Genomic DNA, 18,304 nt, shown 5'->3' with positions numbered 1-18,304 from the left:
GAGCATAATAGAAACAGCTTTCAAAACCTGACCACTAACTGGAACGGGACAAATTTACAGAAAATAAAGACATACTGAACAGCTTTGAGTCATCAAAGTGAGGACGTGAGTATGGCTTTAAAGACGATTTTTCAATATTCCAGAAATATCACAGCAGAGGACACCAGAAATGCTCCCTGGTAGACAGAGAATCTTACCTGGGCCTTCAGCTATAACCACTAGACTACCGCACAGTTCCTCATCTCATTAAAGCAGGAGAAACTATCATACATACATTACTGTAGAAATATATGATGTCATATTAACATTACAGTCCAACCACTAATGGAAGGCTAATGATAATGCATGTAGCATGTTTAGACTGTATACAGTGGTAACATTCTTATTTCACTGGAGCATTCAATGGAAAGAGCTGTTTTGCATGATATGGATGTCTCGAACCTCCAAGATTACCAACTCAACCAATAATACAGAGGTGCAAGTGTCACAGGTTACAATGTGCCTCTAGAAATTACCTTGAGAATGGTTGTTAGAATGCAGTCAACTGATATGTGACATGCTGCCTCAAAACACACAGGGCTATGAAAGACCAAAGAAAAAATGTCTTCCTGGTTTGAATGGAAGCTTTCAACATATCAGTACCACGCCTGTTGAAGGCAGTTTACAGTTTACACTGTCAGTTGACACTGAAGCCTTGACTTCCAGACTGGAGGCTTGATGTTACCCCAAGTTTGGAGTCATACCATGCATAAATCTGTTGTCAGACGACAAGCGCTTATGTCAGCCATAGATTTCACAACATAACATTGTGGCTGTATCATTTAACTGCGTTTTGGGAGTGAGCCTGTTCCATGTTTATAAAAAGGTTGTGTGTCAGTAAAAGCATGACATAAGTTACAATGGATATAGTTTTGTTCAGTGAAACTACTGAAATACGCAATTTCATTGATTGTGAGTTGTAACTTTCAGCAATGAAACATTATGTAAATCAGCAACATATCAGGACATAGGCTCCTTTCATGAAGCAACCTATTCTATGAGTAACCTTAACGCCCATTCTTTAACATTGCATGAAGTAACTTACAATCGTAGTGCTTTGTGAAAGGAGGCCCTTGTTAAGAACTTTTTCACGTTGACAACAATCAATATTGTGTACTGTTCCAAGAATATCACCTCTATTACAACAAAGCCCTTGGGGTTTTTTTTGCAATGGCTGATATAATACTGTAAGATCTTTGGAGTTTCAGAAGTCATGACTCTTCAGTATCAACCGATCCAAATACAGATAGTAGAGTCCCCACATACACTAAATGCTTCTTCTCACGGGAACAGTACATCCTAGATGCATGATATATTGGCAACTGGGACAGAACTGATGCTGATGCAGAGATCTGTACCCTTAAAAGTTCCATTCCTGATCTACTGTGCCTATGGTGAAGTTAAAGAACAGACACCGAAGGTCCTAATACGACCAAATGATCAAAACCTCCTGCTGTTCACATCTAGAAGTTGTTCAAGTTAGTGTCATGTATAGATAAGAATGAAGGTCTCCAGACTTTGTTAGAGGAGAGTTAAAAACGCTAGAAGCCTGCAAGACACAACAGCTTCAAAGTGGAGGAAACAGAGACTACCCAGGACTACATTTAATTCTGCTGAGACAGAAGACCGTGACACTTCAGCAGCTTGAGACTGGTTGATTGGTTTGTTGTTTAATGCTGCACTCAGCAATATTAAATGGCAGCTACCTATAAATAATCAAGTCTTGAACAGACAATTCAGTACACAACATGAGCATCTTGAGAAGCCATCATCAGTTATATCAGTCTCAGAAACCAATCCCTGTGTGGTCAAGTGGGGCTTTTATAATGATGACACAATCTGTCTTTTTTGCTTCTTGATGACTGTGGAGAAACCAGTGAAGGAATGTGTATCTAAATAGATCCTTCAAACTCAAGAACAGGCCATCCACTTGCTCAAGTGTCAGTTACTATGCTGATGTTAACTGTGGTTTAGACAGGTATTAAAAATACATATCTAGATCAAGATGAGGTTTGGCCGACTTCATCTGAACGTTTCTGGAAGGACAAATCAGAATTACCTCTCAGACAGACAATCTTACATCTCACCCATGTAATAACTAGTTTTACTCACCAGCTGCTGAATAGCAACCTCCACCAGTTCTCTGAATGTGATTTTTGAGGTCTTGTGAGTTTCCCATAGGTGTTTCACTAACTTCACAATGACCTCAGTGTCAGTCTCAGATTCAAACTTCATCCCCTTGTTTTCCTGAAAATAACATACAAATTAAAGAAAGTGAAGAGAACTAGACATTGCAACATAACAAGTATATTCAGCTGTAACATACTCATGTGCCTCCAACATATTGATAGTATCATATCCCCATATACTGACGGGTTGCCTCAGTTCATGTCATATGATACAGTCTTGTTTGAGGAAACATCACTGTATTCTTAATTACAAGCCAGCACCTTCCATTAGACATTACTTGATAGATCCATTGTATTCAAGTGTCCAGGTCCTAGATTTTCGAAGCTTTCTCAGCACTAAGTCGTAAGACCCATACATTACCATCACCTTGTAACAATCTTAGAGCAAAGACAGCTTCGAAAATCTATGCCTTGGACAATTCTCTAACACACAACTTGCTTGTTGACAACTTTTCATATCAGTAACTTTCTGCAACATGTCCTTCCACATGTATGTTACTAGTTCTATTTCCACTCAGATATAAATGCTGAATGTTAGTGAATGGGTTCAGGTATCATAATGAATGAGATTAGTTTTATGCCGCACTCAGCAAGTTCCAGGTATATGGCAGCTGTCTATAAACACTCAAGTCCAGACCAGACAATTCAGTAATCAACAGCATGAGCATCGATCTATGCAACTGTGCTGTGATGACATGTGTCAGTCAAGTCAGGGAGTCTGACCACCAAATTCCGTTAGTTACCTTTTACAAGCAGTTACTGAAGATCAATTCTAACTTGGATCTTTCACGAGTGTCAGGTATTAACTCAGTGAAGTAAGCAAGTAGGCAACATCATTATAAACAGCATTCAAGTATCACGTCATGTTAGCTTTCCCTTCAAGGAAAGACCAAAGTGAAGCATGTTTCTGACATCTACCACTTAGCCAAACAGCTAGGCACTGAGTACTGGTGCTCACAGACCTAACTCTGTGGTTCCGATGTACCAGAATTCAATCACAGACAATAAGATGGAGATATCAAGATAATCAAAGGTGGTTGTTGTGTCACGATATGGGAGGTATTTGCCATGTGGCAGTATAAGCTCAACAGCCCCACTTGACTGTTACATACAAATACTGACATGTAATCAAGTACCAATCAATCTTCGAGACATGGTCAACATTCATTTGACATAAATAAATATATTTTTTGCCAAGTTGACTCACTGAATGTATATTTATTACAATGCTAGATATAATGGGAGTTTTGATCTTTGCTATCAGATTCCTTTGTAACTTCTCTGACCTAAATCTTCAAAGTGGAAGGATTTAACTCATGTGTTAACAATTTTTTGAATGTTCCTATCACTTGAAATCTTAATACCAGTTTAAATACTCTTACTTATCAAAAGGCTAAATATGTTCTTAAAGGCAATTAAATGAACTGAAAAAAATATGTATGGAAAGATTTCTGCACATGTAAAATCTAACCGAAGTGAGCCAGTGGACCATTTTTAAAAATATATGCACAACTGACAGGCCTTCCCTCTGATGAGGCAAAATTACTTTTGACATTTAAATAAGACTTTGACACAAAATACAGTCATTAAAAGGCCATCTAAAACCTGCAGATTGTGTCCTCTCTTGAGCGAGTTGTGGAAAATTACGGAATGTCTGGATGTGCAATGCGTGCCTGTCCCAGAGTATTTTTAACTCATAAGGTCAACCAAAACACTTGTTTGTGTATAAACAGCACACACAATTGTACTTCTCCTTGTGAAACATGTTAAACTAAAGCATTCTCAGACACTCCTTCCCCATATAGACACCATGAGTTTGTTAACATGAAAAGTTGAGATGGAGACAAAAAAAATACAATTTTTAAGAACAGTGATGTGTAAAATAGACAAGTAAAAGTGGTCAATGTATTTTTATGATGTTTCACGGCCTAATAATTGAAGTGAGTGTTTCCGTGATAGTAAAACCACCACTCTTGTGTTTGGGATACTGTTGTAGTCTGCAATAGTACCAATATGACATTCCAGGTGTTTAAAACGCACTCACTCACTCAATCTCTCACTGCGTTTAAATAAAAGTGGTGAGTGTTTGAGAGAGAGTAAAAACGACTCTCATGCCACTGGTGTACTGTAAAGGACTACAATGGTTGAGTTTACGAGCATGTCTTTATTTAAATTATAACGTAGATAACAAGAACTGAATTTATATTACCACTGCAAGTTTATTACCTGTAGAAGCCCTCCGGAGTGCTTGCTAGATATAAATCTTCAGTTATACGTCACACATGTCAGAGGCCTCAAATAGAGTATTTACACACCGAGAACATAAACATTAATTTGGTTTGCCTTTCACAGTCACCCATTTGAAAATGATCATAAAGAAAGGTACAACAATTATGACCCCTTTATCAGGTCACACACATGACCTATCAAATAAACTAGCATCACATTACTTCAAGGTTCACGACCACAATGATGAGATTAACCACATATTTTGTGACATCATCATAATGACTGTCAGTATAAGCTGATTGTTAACTTAAACTGAACTTAGACCACAATATTTTCATCACAAAACACAGACAAGAAAGGCCTACTCAAAAGGTGACAGCAAGGTTTCAAAACTCAATCAGCAATGTGAAAATATGTGCACTGTGTCACATTTGAATTTTCATGATACATATTGCAGAAAAAAAACGTAATGATTGTATAACACTTGTAAACAGAGACAAGCCTGGGCTTGAACAACTGTCCTGTCTTCACTGTCACAACAACCAAATCCTCAGATCAAATCTAAACATATCTATCAATACATGAACCCTGAGTCCTGCAGTCAAGCCACAATCTCCTCCGATTCATCACAGAATCGGCTGTGAATATGTATTGTAGTTAACAGTAAACTGTACATAATGTTAAACTTTGAGCCTTGAAATGTGAACCAATGTTCAAAGTGTGTCATTTGGGTAAGATGACCTAGGCTGTATTCGGAACACAATTAATCCTCAGGAAAAAGTCCCGACATTTTCGGTCTGACTCAGCCTCAAATGTGGATCTTGGTGACAAGTGTAAAAGACAGCTCTACATTGCCTGTTTTCTCTCATAGAAGAGCTATTGGTGAAATTTTATAAAACTAGCAGCAGAGACAAAACTGTCAGTAGTTGGCTGATCAGTCAGAGAGTCAACGACGAAGCATACAGTCAGTCAGTAAGTGAGTGAATGAGTGAGTGAGCAAGTGAGTGATTGAGTTAGTTTACAAAGATGTTTTTGCAACATCACAGAAAGAGACACAAGAAATGGGCTTCGCACAGTACTCAGTGTGTCTTCGGCATGACGAATGAACACTTTACCACACCATCCAATGAAGCATACAGCTGTATGGATAACAACTTACTGTTTATTGCATATATACCATAATTAATCTCAAACTGTTGTCAGTCATCACACAGCCACGATGTAATTTGGCTCAGAATTATGAAAATTTCTTACTACACAGGATATAAACAGCAAATGGCAGAAAATATAGAACTATGTAACTTACCAAGAAAGACTTGATATCTTTGTAATTTGTGATGATTCCATTATGTACAATCACAAACTCTGCAAAACAAAAACACAACATGTGACAGGGCTGGATACAGCTTTTGAGAAAAGGGGGATGCACACTTCATTTTCACCTGAGTTCCTAGACCTTGCTGGCCATACACTTCACCCAGAAGTCACACTATTCAACATACAACAATACAAACTTTGTATATTGAATTCCTGATTCATGCATTAAATGGAACTCAGCATTCATGCATGGCGATCAAACATTCTAACCAGTGCATTACCACACCACTATCTTACGAGTGAGTGAATGAGTGAGTTGCATTTTGATCCACTTTTATGGGAATCAAACTCAGGTATGTGGTGTGACATGCCAATGCATTGTCCACTAGGCTACCCCACCACCCCACTTATGCTCATAAATTAACAGTGTGCAATTCACCAGACAAAATTAAGTATGAAAGCAGATCTTACTACCCTCCTGTTCTAAATTGAACACACAAGAATTCCACAAAACCAAATACGACAATAGCACACCTAACGTAAATTCGTAATGGTTGGATTATAACCAGGCATGAGAATAAGGGACCAATCTTAATTTACGCCTGGGGTGGTGTAATGACTTAATGGGTGGGGGGTCACTCAATTTGTTCTGGGGAGGTAGGGGGCATCCATTGTGTACATGACTAGTGTGTGCATGTGTGTATCGGGGCGTCAAGGGTTTGTTTACTTCCTTTGTACATTAATTTTGGAGGGGGGGCATTCACATTAAACAAGTAGCTCCATATAAATCATCCCTTATCAAAAAGAAGAATAATGACTTTCTTCACCATCGTGAAACCATACTCAGTAGTTTACAAAAGATCTGATACAAAAGAAAAACCCTGTAGAGTCAGAGATGGTTTCATGTCTAGGTGTAAACAGGACAGTATCTTGCTTGTGTCACACAACAGCCTTGAGAAAGACGATACTATTGCAGGTGGCATATGAGTTTACTGAATGTATTAGCAAGTGAACACAGGTATGCAGGCCTGTCAATACTAGAATGTCATATAAAACAAACAATACTTGCAGCTACTTAGTGACTAAGACACACAACTGTCCATGACAGGCTAGGATAAAGATATATCCATTCTTTTCTACTAATGTACCTCCTAGAAATAAACATGTCTTTTCAGATAAGTGAGTGATGTGGGACAGACATGCCAACTCATCTGGGGCTGGGGCTGTGTTCTACATAAAATTTGCCATGTACCAACAGCCCCAAGTGAGCTGCAAAAGCAATGGATTTTGACAAACTGTGTGTTTACTTGTTTGGCTCTTCTATTTCTGTGCAATGTAGCAGTAGGACAATAACAGACATAAACAGTTGGGTTCATATTTTGTCAAATATGGGTCCATAAGTTGAAAAGTGAAGTCCTAATGAGCATATGTGTGAATTTAGTTTTATGCCACTTTTAGCAATATTACATCAATAACACAGCATGGGATACCAGAAATGGGCTTCACACTTTGTGCCCATCTGGGGAATCAAACCCAAGCTTTAAGCCAGCAAGGATACTGTTAGCTATCTTTTTCATACCATTCAGTGCCAGAACATAACTGCAGTCCACAAGTTCTGGAGGATTTTCCTGTTCTGCCTTTTTCAGTTATAGAGCCAAGAAATGTCTTTTAACTTAAACTGACATGCTCAATTGTGAACACTCACTTCTCTGAAATCCTACACTTACATCCAACAGAAACAAACTCACCATTGTCAGGGTCAGACCTCTGGGGATGGCTGTTGCGCTGGCTGGGTTCTCCGTGGGTAGCCCAGCGTGTGTGTGCAATGCCAACATGGACATCGTAGGGCTTGTCGAAGTTCATGTCCTGTGCACCTGAAATATAATAGACCTGTATAGCATATGTCATGTCTTCAAAACAACACGGGAAAACAGGTAACGGCATGGTCACCTTACTTGCAGTAACAAATACTTTTCTGATCTGCATGGAACTGTTGAGGAGATATCTAAATTTTGAAGTCATTAAAAATATTCAAAAACTGAAGTATACATACTTTCCATCAATTACATGTTAAAAGCAAGGACCATATCACAATTTTGAATTTATAAACAACTTTTCACTGAAAACTACGAGCATACAATGTGGAACCAAGTAATTAAAAACAAAAGAAATCTTTCTTGGATATTCAACAAAGAATCCTGTAAGTCCTACATGCAGCAATTATTCTTCATGGAAACCTTGAATCTCGACATGAAAAACTGGCATATATTCTAAGTGAAATCCTTGAACCTTGATATGCAACAGAGCTAACTCTTTCTATGTTGTCACAACCACAACCCCAGTGTACAGTACACAGCCCTGTGCACTTGCATGACCAGATGGTGGCCAAATGAATATGTGCAAACACCTATTTGAGGGTTCAGCAATGTGATGTAAACTTGGACAAAGTACTGTGACTATGTGTCCCAGTCCACCTAGCTGTGAATTGGGGACCTCGTTAGGATGAGAGAGCCACAATAAACATGGTGCATCAAGTGGCAGCAAGAGTTGTACATTGAGATTGCTGATGCGATGTGGCATTGAGATTGACATCCAGTGATTGAGGGAAACAAATATCAGCACCTTGAGCTTCACAACTGCATGGATGTGTGCACTATATAAATATCCAATAATAATAATATGTCAGGAAATTCTTACTTCGTACAGCCTCTTCCAAAATGTTGACCTTGCCAATCTGTCTGATGACCTTGATGAAACATTCTTCACTGTCAACACTGCTGCCCTCAAATGCAACACCTAGAAACACAAACAGCCAGTATAGTGAGGGCCATACAGACTAGTTACTCAATCTTAAAGGTTTAAATTGACATAAATGTCCCTACTTACAGTCTTGTATTGTTTTTTTGGACTGTTTACAAACATTTCAGTGAAGTTGTTCGAACTGTTTTCTCTCTCAGCTTTCTACCGTTACAGAACATTGTTGGCATGTCGTTGATAGCAATACTGAAAGATTATCGACTGGGTTTCATATTTCTCAAATAATCATTTTTGTATGTTGTATTCACCATATCTCAAAACTTGTGGTTATGAAATCTATGGCCTTTGCAATTTTCATTTTTAATTTGCCTAAATGGTAAAACAGAAAAGAGCAAAACCTATTTATCAAACGTATCTGGTTTTACAATTTCATTTTCAAATTTCAACTTGGTAATTTTATCAATTGATCTCATTTGCTAAAGAAACATAGTTCTAGTAAATCCCATCTTGTGAGATGGTTAGGTGTATTTTAATGATATTTTAATATTTTCACAATGTTTCTGTTGTCTCTTTCAGCACTTCAGCCAGATGTAATCTGAGACCCCAAATCACCAACCAAGAAGCCAAACCTGATTACCCCTTTGCACAATTCAATCAACAGTGTGAGCAATGTTTATTTCAATGATACTTTATTCGTTAATCATACTGAGTATATTTTGGTGAAACTGCATTATTATGGTTCAAGGGAAGTTACTCTCTTTCTCACTGCATCATACAATGCTTTGGATGTCTCTTTGCACTTCAGCTAAATGGAATCAGAGAGCTTCAAATCAACATTTACACCCTAGCACAATTCACAATTCAACAGACATTATGTAGGTTATACATTGTAGGTTATACATTGTCACAAGATGCAAGCTGGCGACAACAGTGCTGCTACATAACAATTGCAGATGATACATTGCAATATATATGGTCATAAGACACATTTTGTTGTGCATTAATTTAAAACAACTTTTGCAAAATATGTGCTACTGCAGATTGATACCTGCCATTTCAATGAATGAGCAAACTGTTTATACCAGTTAACATTATTACAGTTTTTCATATTGTCCTTTTCTAACATTAAACTAGAATCAGTAGAATGAGTTGTTAGACACTGAGCTCTCCATCAATCAGAACTAGGCCATGCAAACCATGAGTTGGTATCATAACAACAGCTTACAAGGACACTTAACTCATTAAGGCCGAGAGCCACGTATATGCGGCAAATAAATTAGCTTCTCACAGCGAGAGTTGCTTATTGGGGGGAATAAAAAGCACCTCTCATTCAGCGAGAGCCGCGTAATGGGGTTTTACATTTTAAATTCGTACTGTACCTATAATTTCAATCAGTTTAGCAGTAATGATCAAAGATTAGCTTTTCTTACGAGAGAGGTTACTTACTGTGTTAATCAGAAGAACTATTAATGTGTTTTGATAATAATTGCTTGCAATGTCGGGGGCTTATACAGGCAAATGAACACATCTGCGTGAAAAGGGATTATGAGATGTTGTTACAGGAGGTACGTGTTTGTTACTCGTCATTGGGAGTGAATACTAAGATACTATGTTTGCACATTGATTGAATTAATGGTGACAAGGTTACAAAACCTTCTTCTAAATTAAATCATTCATTCATTCATTGTAATAGTCCATATAATGAATCGTAGACATAAATAGCAATACGGTATTACACTCATGTTCGTGTTGATTTGAAATAAACCAAGTTATTAATTTAGACCTAATTCATTTGCGACTATTGATTTTTAAGGTTGACAATAATACATAATCAAATATTAAGTGACAACTCTTGCGTCTACTCATAATATACATATATAGTACACATAAACCATACAAAGGTAACTGGGGTATTTTGTTCAAGATGTTTCATGCTTGTTTGAAATGTGATTTTTCAATGCAATTTACATAAGCATTGTGTAAGAAACGTTTGTATTTGATCTCTGTAATTATCTTATCCTGTGTAATGATCATGTGTATCAGATCCATCGTCAATAAAAGGAGGATAATATATCCGTTACAGAATTGATGCATATAATCATTCAATCAGACAACACTAAATGAGATATATGAACACCTCTTTCAACCTCAAAATAACAACCTCTGGCCAAATGCATGTCCAGGTAAACTTTTGTCCCGTGACAAGTGTAAAATAAACTAATGCGCTGTTACATCATTGGACAACCTGTTTTGTGGAGTCACGCCCATTGTCAATCTTCTGAACCTCGTTTGCTTTCAAAACAAATATGAGTATGTCCATCTTCATAAATATTTGGGGAGATTCAAGTGTATACATCACAATAAATCAGTATCGTGTTACTTTTTTAAATTCTATAATACATGTACTTGAATTATGGTATTTATTTGTAACAATGTGCAGATTAAAATGAAATGTTCAGCAAACCATTATGTTTGATGTACAAGTAGTGTGCGCAAAAGGTATATGCAAATAAATACCATCTCTACTCAATAGTTGGATTGGGTTATCCGGGGTAAAAATAATCGCATTGTAGCGCTTTGAGCGCTTCAAAGAAAAATAAACTCGTCAAAGTGCTTGTTAGTTCTACGTGTACAGTCTCCGGTAAAATTTATACGTAGCCACGCCCCTACTCCCTTATTGAACGGACTGCCCCGGGACAAGCGTAAAATAAACATGTGCTGTTATTTTGTCAGACAACCCACTTGATGGTGCTACGTACGCTTCATTCTCTGTACTGTATATGCACACATGGGTGCAGTCTGGTGAACCTTGATAGCGATACGATATCAGACAATACACAAATTGTTACATGATAGTGAGACTATACAACCAAAACACAACATATCCACTGGTCAACAATACAACAAAAAATCAATGTATCCAATCTGAGTGACCAAACGTGCCCTTCAGAAATTTAGACCATGCTCCATCACCTTGCCCTTCCAATGTGACAGGTTCTCACGATACGATTGGTCAAAGTATCAGCCAATATAATGAGTAAGTGAGATATAATGCGTTACATTCGTGATTTTTTATCCCATCACATGATTGGAAGCTTTGTTTTAGCATCGAGTAATGATAAATGTATCATGCAGTATGTATGTGTATGAATGGTGATGTATGTTTACAGCGTTAAGTTAAGATGAACAAAGTGACAAACTATAATTTTCTGTACGCTCCATGTTCTTACACACCTCTTGATACTTTCCTTGAAATAGTCAGAAAGCACGAGCAATGTACTGGCAAAAAATGTAGACGATTATAATGCAAATTGCCCCCTCTTTTTAAACTCAATTATAAATAATATATTATAATTCAGTCAATACGATGAAAGAGGCAGGAGGAATTTGTATATTTGTTCATCTCGTACGTACAAAGACCGCGTAGGTGTTGATAAAAATACAGCACACACTGGCAAAGGGGTATAAGGGACAATAAATTACATGAAATGCTGTAATATATGTATTCACATCGGCCTCTTTTCAATAACACCAGTGCAAGTACATACCATCACCTCACCCATAACACCAGTGCAAGTACATACCGTCACCTCACCCATAACACCAGTGCAAGTACATACCATCACCTCACCCATAACACCAGTGCAAGTACATACCATCACCTCACCCATAACACCAGTGCAAGTACATACCACCTCACCCATAACACCAGTGCAAGTACATACCGTCACCTCACCCATAACAACAGTGCAAGTACATACCACCTCACCCATAACACCAGTGCAAGTACATAGCACCTCACCCATAACACCAGTGCAAGTACATACCGTCACCTCACCCATAACACCAGTGCAAGTACATACCACCTCACCCATAACACCAGTGCAAGTACATACCACCTCACCCATAACACCAGTGCAAGTACATACCATCACCTCACCCATAACACCAGTGCAAGTACATACCACCTCACCCATAACAACAGTGCAAGTACATACCACCTCACCCATAACACCAGTGCAAGTACATACCGTCACCTCACCCATAACATCAGTGCAAGTACATACCACCTCACCCATAACAACAGTGCAAGTACATACTACCTCACCCATAACACCAGTGCAAGTACATACCACCTCACCCATAACACCAGTGCAAGTACATACCACCTCACCCATAACATCAGTGCAAGTACATACCACCTCACCCATAACACCAGTGCAAGTACATACCACCTCACCCATAACACCAGTGCAAGTACATACCGTCACCTCACCCATAACATCAGTGCAAGTACACACCACCTCACCCATAACAACAGTGCAAGTACATACCACCTCACCCATAACATCAGTGCAAGTACATACCGTCACCTCACCCATAACATCAGTGCAAGTACATACCACCTCACCCATAACAACAGTGCAAGTACATACCACCTCACCCATAACATCAGTGCAAGTACATACCGTCACCTCACCCATAACACCAGTGCAAGTACATACCACCTCACCCATAACAACAGTGCATGTACATACCACCTCACTCATAACAACAGTGCATGTACATACCACCTCACCCATAACAACAGTGCATGTACATACCACCTCACCCATAACACCAGTGCAAGTACATACCACCTCACCCATAACACCAGTGCAAGTACATACCGTCACCTCACCCATAACACCAGTGCAAGTACATACCACCTCACCCTTAATAATTTTTTCATGGGTTGTTCAGTAGTCATATGTACATATTTCATAATGCTGGACTTGAATTAATCATTCTCCTGGAGACAAATACATACTACGCGATGTGACAGGTTTTCCAGTTCCTCACAGCTGTAGCAGCTGTAGCTTATTAATCACCCATCTGTAGGCAAACAGGTTCACAATACTAAGTACATCAAGCCACCTACTGTACAGCTGATAAACCTCAGTAATAAGTAAATACCAGGTACCAGGTATTCGAGATTGAAAGCATGTCTGTTATTGGTTAGGATAGTCCCTGGCACTGACAATATGCGTCATGTTACTGGTGTGTTTTTAATAATTACCCTCCACAATATCATATGACTTAAAAAATTTGTTAAATGCTTGAAAAAGTAATTTGTGGCAAGATATTGTAACGTAAGTTTACACAAAAAAAATCTTTACCATGACACCTAGATGATACTACTCATCTCTGCACTATGAGGGTTTGTACAAGATTGGTATACGTGCACTTGTATTTTATGAGATTCACCAAACTGCCAACAAGCTACACACTTAGTATTCACAGCACCGATGAGCATGCTTTCCATGAACCTGTCATCCATATCTAAATCATACATAACCTCGCGTGAGTCTGACATGTCAGCTTGACGCAGGAGGAAAGACAAATGTGAAGTGTGTCTACAGATTTCAAGTTTTAAAACCCTTGAACAAGAGTAAATTACTTAAAACAGAAAAAAGAAGAGCTAGGATTTCACTCAAAGTTTCTGTCACGCCAAAGGCATGCAGCTTAACAAAGTATCCATCTGCATTTCAATTCTTTAATGGGCTAACGGTCATGAATAATGTCGGCTATCTTTTACGTGACAATGGTTTTGTATAATTTTAGCTCTATTCTAACAACCTCAGGGCATGTCAAATCTTGTCAAATCAAAGGTTTTACACACATTGTGCCTATACACTAGTAAACCTGGGCCTTCGTCTTGAGAAAACTGTACAGATATCACCATATTTTAGTGGTATTTACTAAATTACACCACCATTAGTAAAATTAATGAAAGAGAATTAATTTTGATACTTAATTAGCTAACCAGGGATAAGTCCAAGCTGTTCACTGCCTCTGGTCATGTTGTTCTATGGAATGCAATCACAGCAGTACAAATACATGTATTGGCACTCCTAACTCTAACAGTTATCACAATTTCAGATATTTTTACGTGTGAAATGATATAAATCTATATCATAAAATAACCTTGAATAATTGATTATGTGACCAATTGAGTGGGGTTTTTTATGGTAGATTGATAAAGAATGAAACAATCAATGATTTGTGTGAACTATAAGGGTCTTATAAGGGTCATGTGACATTCTCCCTCCTCTGTGCCCCTTACAAGGTTAAAGAAAATCATAGAGATCACAACTTTATTTTTCATTTTGTCTTATGTCCTTTAGTGTATAGCTGTCCTTTATTTGTTGTCAACTACTGTATGGAAAAAAATATGTGAATTGTAATTGATCCAAACTGAGTGCATGTGGTAATGACGTACTGGCGATACGTGATAAGCAAAGATAACTGTTCCGTAGCCAGTACCATTGGGCTAACCCATCTCCTGTGGCATTTCAAGGTTATCAGTTTACATGGCCACATGGCTACATGGTGATCACTGCATGATTGCATCAGCCAGTGTACCATCAAGATTTTTCATTTTTGAAACGAACATCAAATCTAACTGTTGTGGAAAGCCCTGCAGCAACGTCAGGGTGTGAACATGACTGTGTAGGCTTAACTGTGCAGCAGTCCTCAGGTAAAAGTTTACTAAAACTGGATGAAAACCGTAAACATGCCTGAAATGAATGACGTTAAACAGATGAATCATCAAAGTTTTAAATAGTTTGTCGATCACAGTAAGCCAGGGCCTAAAAACCAATTATTTTTAAATAAAGCAAATAACGCTTTCAGAGTAATTTCTCTATTCCATTCAATATAAATATTAGACAGGTCATGTTGATTAGAACAAAGAGGTTATGATTTACACTTTTATGCTCTTTATTATTTGATGTCATTTTATTTTCCATGCTGTATATATATCGTTGATGTAAAAAGTTCATCTCATAAACAATAAGAGTGAATGAGCAAGTGAGTTTAGTTTTACGTCACATTCAGCAATATTCTAGCAATATGGCTGAGGTCTGTAAATAGTCAAGTCTGGACCAGACAATCCTGTGATCAACAGCATGAGAATCAATCTGTGCATTTGGGAACTGATGACATGTGTTAACCGAGTCAGCAAGCCTGACTGCCCAATCGCGTTAGTCGTCTTTCACGACATGCATAATCGCCTTTTGTGGCAAGCATGGGTTGCTGAAGGTCTATTCTATCCCAGGTATTCACAGGTATAAACAATAGGAATGGACATGAACAATAAAGAATTGAATTAAGGAACACAAGTCAGTGGTCAATTCCTTTCTAAGGTACACGGGTTACTGTTCATATTGCATTTTTCCGATATCAAGACACTCACGAAGATCCAGGTAAGAATGACAACAATCCAGATCAGATTTACAGCTTATGTAATGAAGGGTCGGTGGCAATCAACCAACATGACCTGGATTTAACAAAATCTTATCAGGTTGATAAATCTTGGAAATACTGGCAACCGCAAATACAAAAAAGACGTGTAAAACATTCCACAAGGTCTGTAACACTTAACTCTTAAGATGTCTTTGTTGACCTGCTCTCTGTTTGCCAAAGAGTGAGTGTGGGCAGAATTACTGATTTATGGGTAAACTGAGATTCGCTCTTGCCATGATGCCCATTATCATATCATTTATGTGCTCAGTATATTCGGTGATAGTAAATAACAATTTTTATCATTTATCCTAGAAATGTTTCTGTAATCCCAGGTTAATTTTCAGTTACCTTCCTTACATTCATTTGCATTATTTTGAGCACTTCTGTTTGCAACATAAGCCACTTTCTTACCCAGAGTCCTTTTATAACAGCCTAGTTCTTCTGCTAAGGGCCAGTGAGTGAGTTTGGTTTTACATCACTTTAGCATATTCCAGCAATATCACAGCCAAGGACACCTGAAATGGGCTTCACACATTGTACCCATGTGGAGAATCAAACCCAGGTTCTCAGTGTGATGAGTTAATGCTTTTACTTCCCAACACCCCACACAGGGCAGTGAAAGGTGATGATATAACCTTTAACAGTCCATTCCACACGTCACATTGCTGGAATATTGCTATAAGATGCATAAAACTGAATTCACTCACTCACCCATTGGTAACCCATCCTTGGCTAACGATAAAAAAAACCAAGACACATCAATATAACACTTTGTTACAATTATCTGTTGTCCTTCATTGATTCACATTGAAAAGCATCACTGTCATAGCCCTGAATTTCAGTATATGTGCTCACCTAACCATTGAAGACCCATTTCTGTGAAGGTTGAACATTAATTTTCACTAGAAATCTATTGATCACGGAATAATGAATGAAAACACTGCAAAGATATTCAAAACTCAGAATCCAATTTCATAAATCCTTCATATTGAATTATGTAAAAATTGTTTTGAATGTGTAAATCAAATAAATCTTCTTCTTCAAGCCAAATCACTATCTGTTTCACTAATCAAGGTTTTATTTTATTAGGAATAAACACTGTATACCACTGAAATTGATGCCTTCCTTTGCCAAGCTCACCAGCTGTACCTCGATAATCAATATAAACATCATCCACACAACAACTGACACTTCATTGTAATTCAAGCAAGACTTGCTTTTGTCAGCAGTTGAGTAAGGTCAGGTAATTTTACATATTTACCTGATCAGAAGTGCTGTGTATTTGAAAAAACATCTTGTGATACAATTTATTACCGTACTCTGCTGCATTGTGAGTGAGGTATTCATGAGAACACAGCCTGACAGTGATTGTAACAGCAGGTCCAATTTTGTACATACAAACTGTGAGTTTGGATTTAGCAATATGCAAGCAATATCACAGTGGGGGACACCAGAAATGGGCTTTCACATGTACCCATGTGGGGAACTCTTCCGCAGGACTAACAAATGCTTTAATGTCTACACTATCCTACAGCCCCTACTAATAATGAAATGATTACAATGTCAAGGTCATTTGGTACCATTTTGAAATCAAGGCAATAACAATGAACAAATGAAATTTGTTAAACTTTTTACAAGACTATGTTGCCACACAAAAATAATTGCAACAGATATCATCAGAAAAAGATACTGCAACATACAGCAGTATGGTAAAAATCTAAAAATCAAATATGCACTTTTGTCACCACTGTCAGAAACATTGATGAACAGTGAGAGACATTCAGTTCACAAATCATTCCATTTACACTGGCACTAACTAAAGGTGGTCCAGTAGATTGAAATAATCGAAGATTGGTCACAGTGACCGATTGACCAAGCAATTGATCATGCTTCCTCACAATCAAACACAAACCATTTTGGAAAAAGATATTTTTTACAAGGTTAGTTTTTCCTCATTTTTTTTCATAAGCACTACAAGCTTGTTTCGGGTCATGCTTGAGTTTAACTGAAAGACTCCAGTAAATATATGTTCCTAACACACTGGTCATCCTTTAAATGTGTTAAATTTGCAAACACATTTGTGCAATTTGAAAAAATAACCGAAAGAACTATATGACGTTTCTTCATTGTTCTGTGCATTAACAAACATAACCAGGAAAATTCGATAAATTATGCTAACCACTTATTCAATGACTGATCAGTTGTAAGGAACCAGTCATCAATTACGAGATTTTAATCCATTCCCAAATCAAACACTAACTTCATTCGATAAACTGCATGAGGATTATCAACCAATACAATTGTTGAAAAAAAAACTGTTACAATTTCTTGCCTTCAACAGACACCATGGCCATATTGCCACTTCAAGGACTGCCTTGGTGAGCAAGAGTCACTGCTCGGAATACCCCTTCAGACACAGTGTAGAAGGACAACATAGCATGACTGATGCACATTGCAGACATTTGCTTCATTGCTGAAACGTGTGA

At 37.9% G+C, this 18,304-nt stretch overlaps 2 protein-coding genes across 8 annotated transcripts in view; both read right to left on the bottom strand.

The window, feature by feature from the left end:
- Positions 1-18,304, bottom strand: part of LOC137285192 (glutamine--fructose-6-phosphate aminotransferase [isomerizing] 1-like) — a 68,821-nt gene that overhangs the window by 36,630 nt on the left and 13,887 nt on the right. For all 7 annotated transcript variants that reach the window (XM_067817443.1, XM_067817444.1, XM_067817438.1 and 4 more), the window contains exons 3-6: positions 8,472-8,570; positions 7,523-7,648; positions 5,764-5,822; positions 2,152-2,286 (exon numbers count right to left, since the gene is read on the bottom strand). In XM_067817443.1, coding sequence (XP_067673544.1) covers positions 2,152-2,286; positions 5,764-5,822; positions 7,523-7,648; positions 8,472-8,570 — 419 coding nt within the window. The remainder of the gene's footprint in view (positions 1-2,151; positions 2,287-5,763; positions 5,823-7,522; positions 7,649-8,471; positions 8,571-18,304) is intronic.
- LOC137283205 (uncharacterized) lies at positions 9,265-12,541 on the bottom strand. Its single transcript, XM_067814646.1, has 3 exons — positions 12,461-12,541; positions 12,152-12,262; positions 9,265-9,336 (listed from the first exon to the last, which is right to left on the bottom strand). The coding sequence occupies exons 1-3, from the start codon at positions 12,539-12,541 to the stop codon at positions 9,265-9,267; spliced, it is 264 nt and encodes an 87-aa protein (XP_067670747.1).

This window comes from Haliotis asinina, chromosome 5, assembly GCF_037392515.1.
Source record: "Haliotis asinina isolate JCU_RB_2024 chromosome 5, JCU_Hal_asi_v2, whole genome shotgun sequence".
Taxonomy (NCBI): domain Eukaryota; kingdom Metazoa; phylum Mollusca; class Gastropoda; order Lepetellida; family Haliotidae; genus Haliotis; species Haliotis asinina.
Note: the sequence above shows the minus strand (reverse complement) of the source record. Positions and strands in the feature narration are given on the sequence as shown.

Coding starts and splice junctions, on each gene's coding strand:
- LOC137283205 (XM_067814646.1), bottom strand. CDS start 12,541: ATGGGTGAGGTGGTATGTACTTGCACTGTTGTTATGGGTGAGGTGGTA. Junction 12,263..12,460: donor GTGTTATGGGTGAGGTGATG/GTATGTACTTGC, acceptor GTTATGGGTGAG/GTGACGGTATGTACTTGCAC. Junction 9,337..12,151: donor GTGTTATGGGTGAGGTGATG/GTATGTACTTGC, acceptor GATTCCATTTAG/CTGAAGTGCAAAGAGACATC.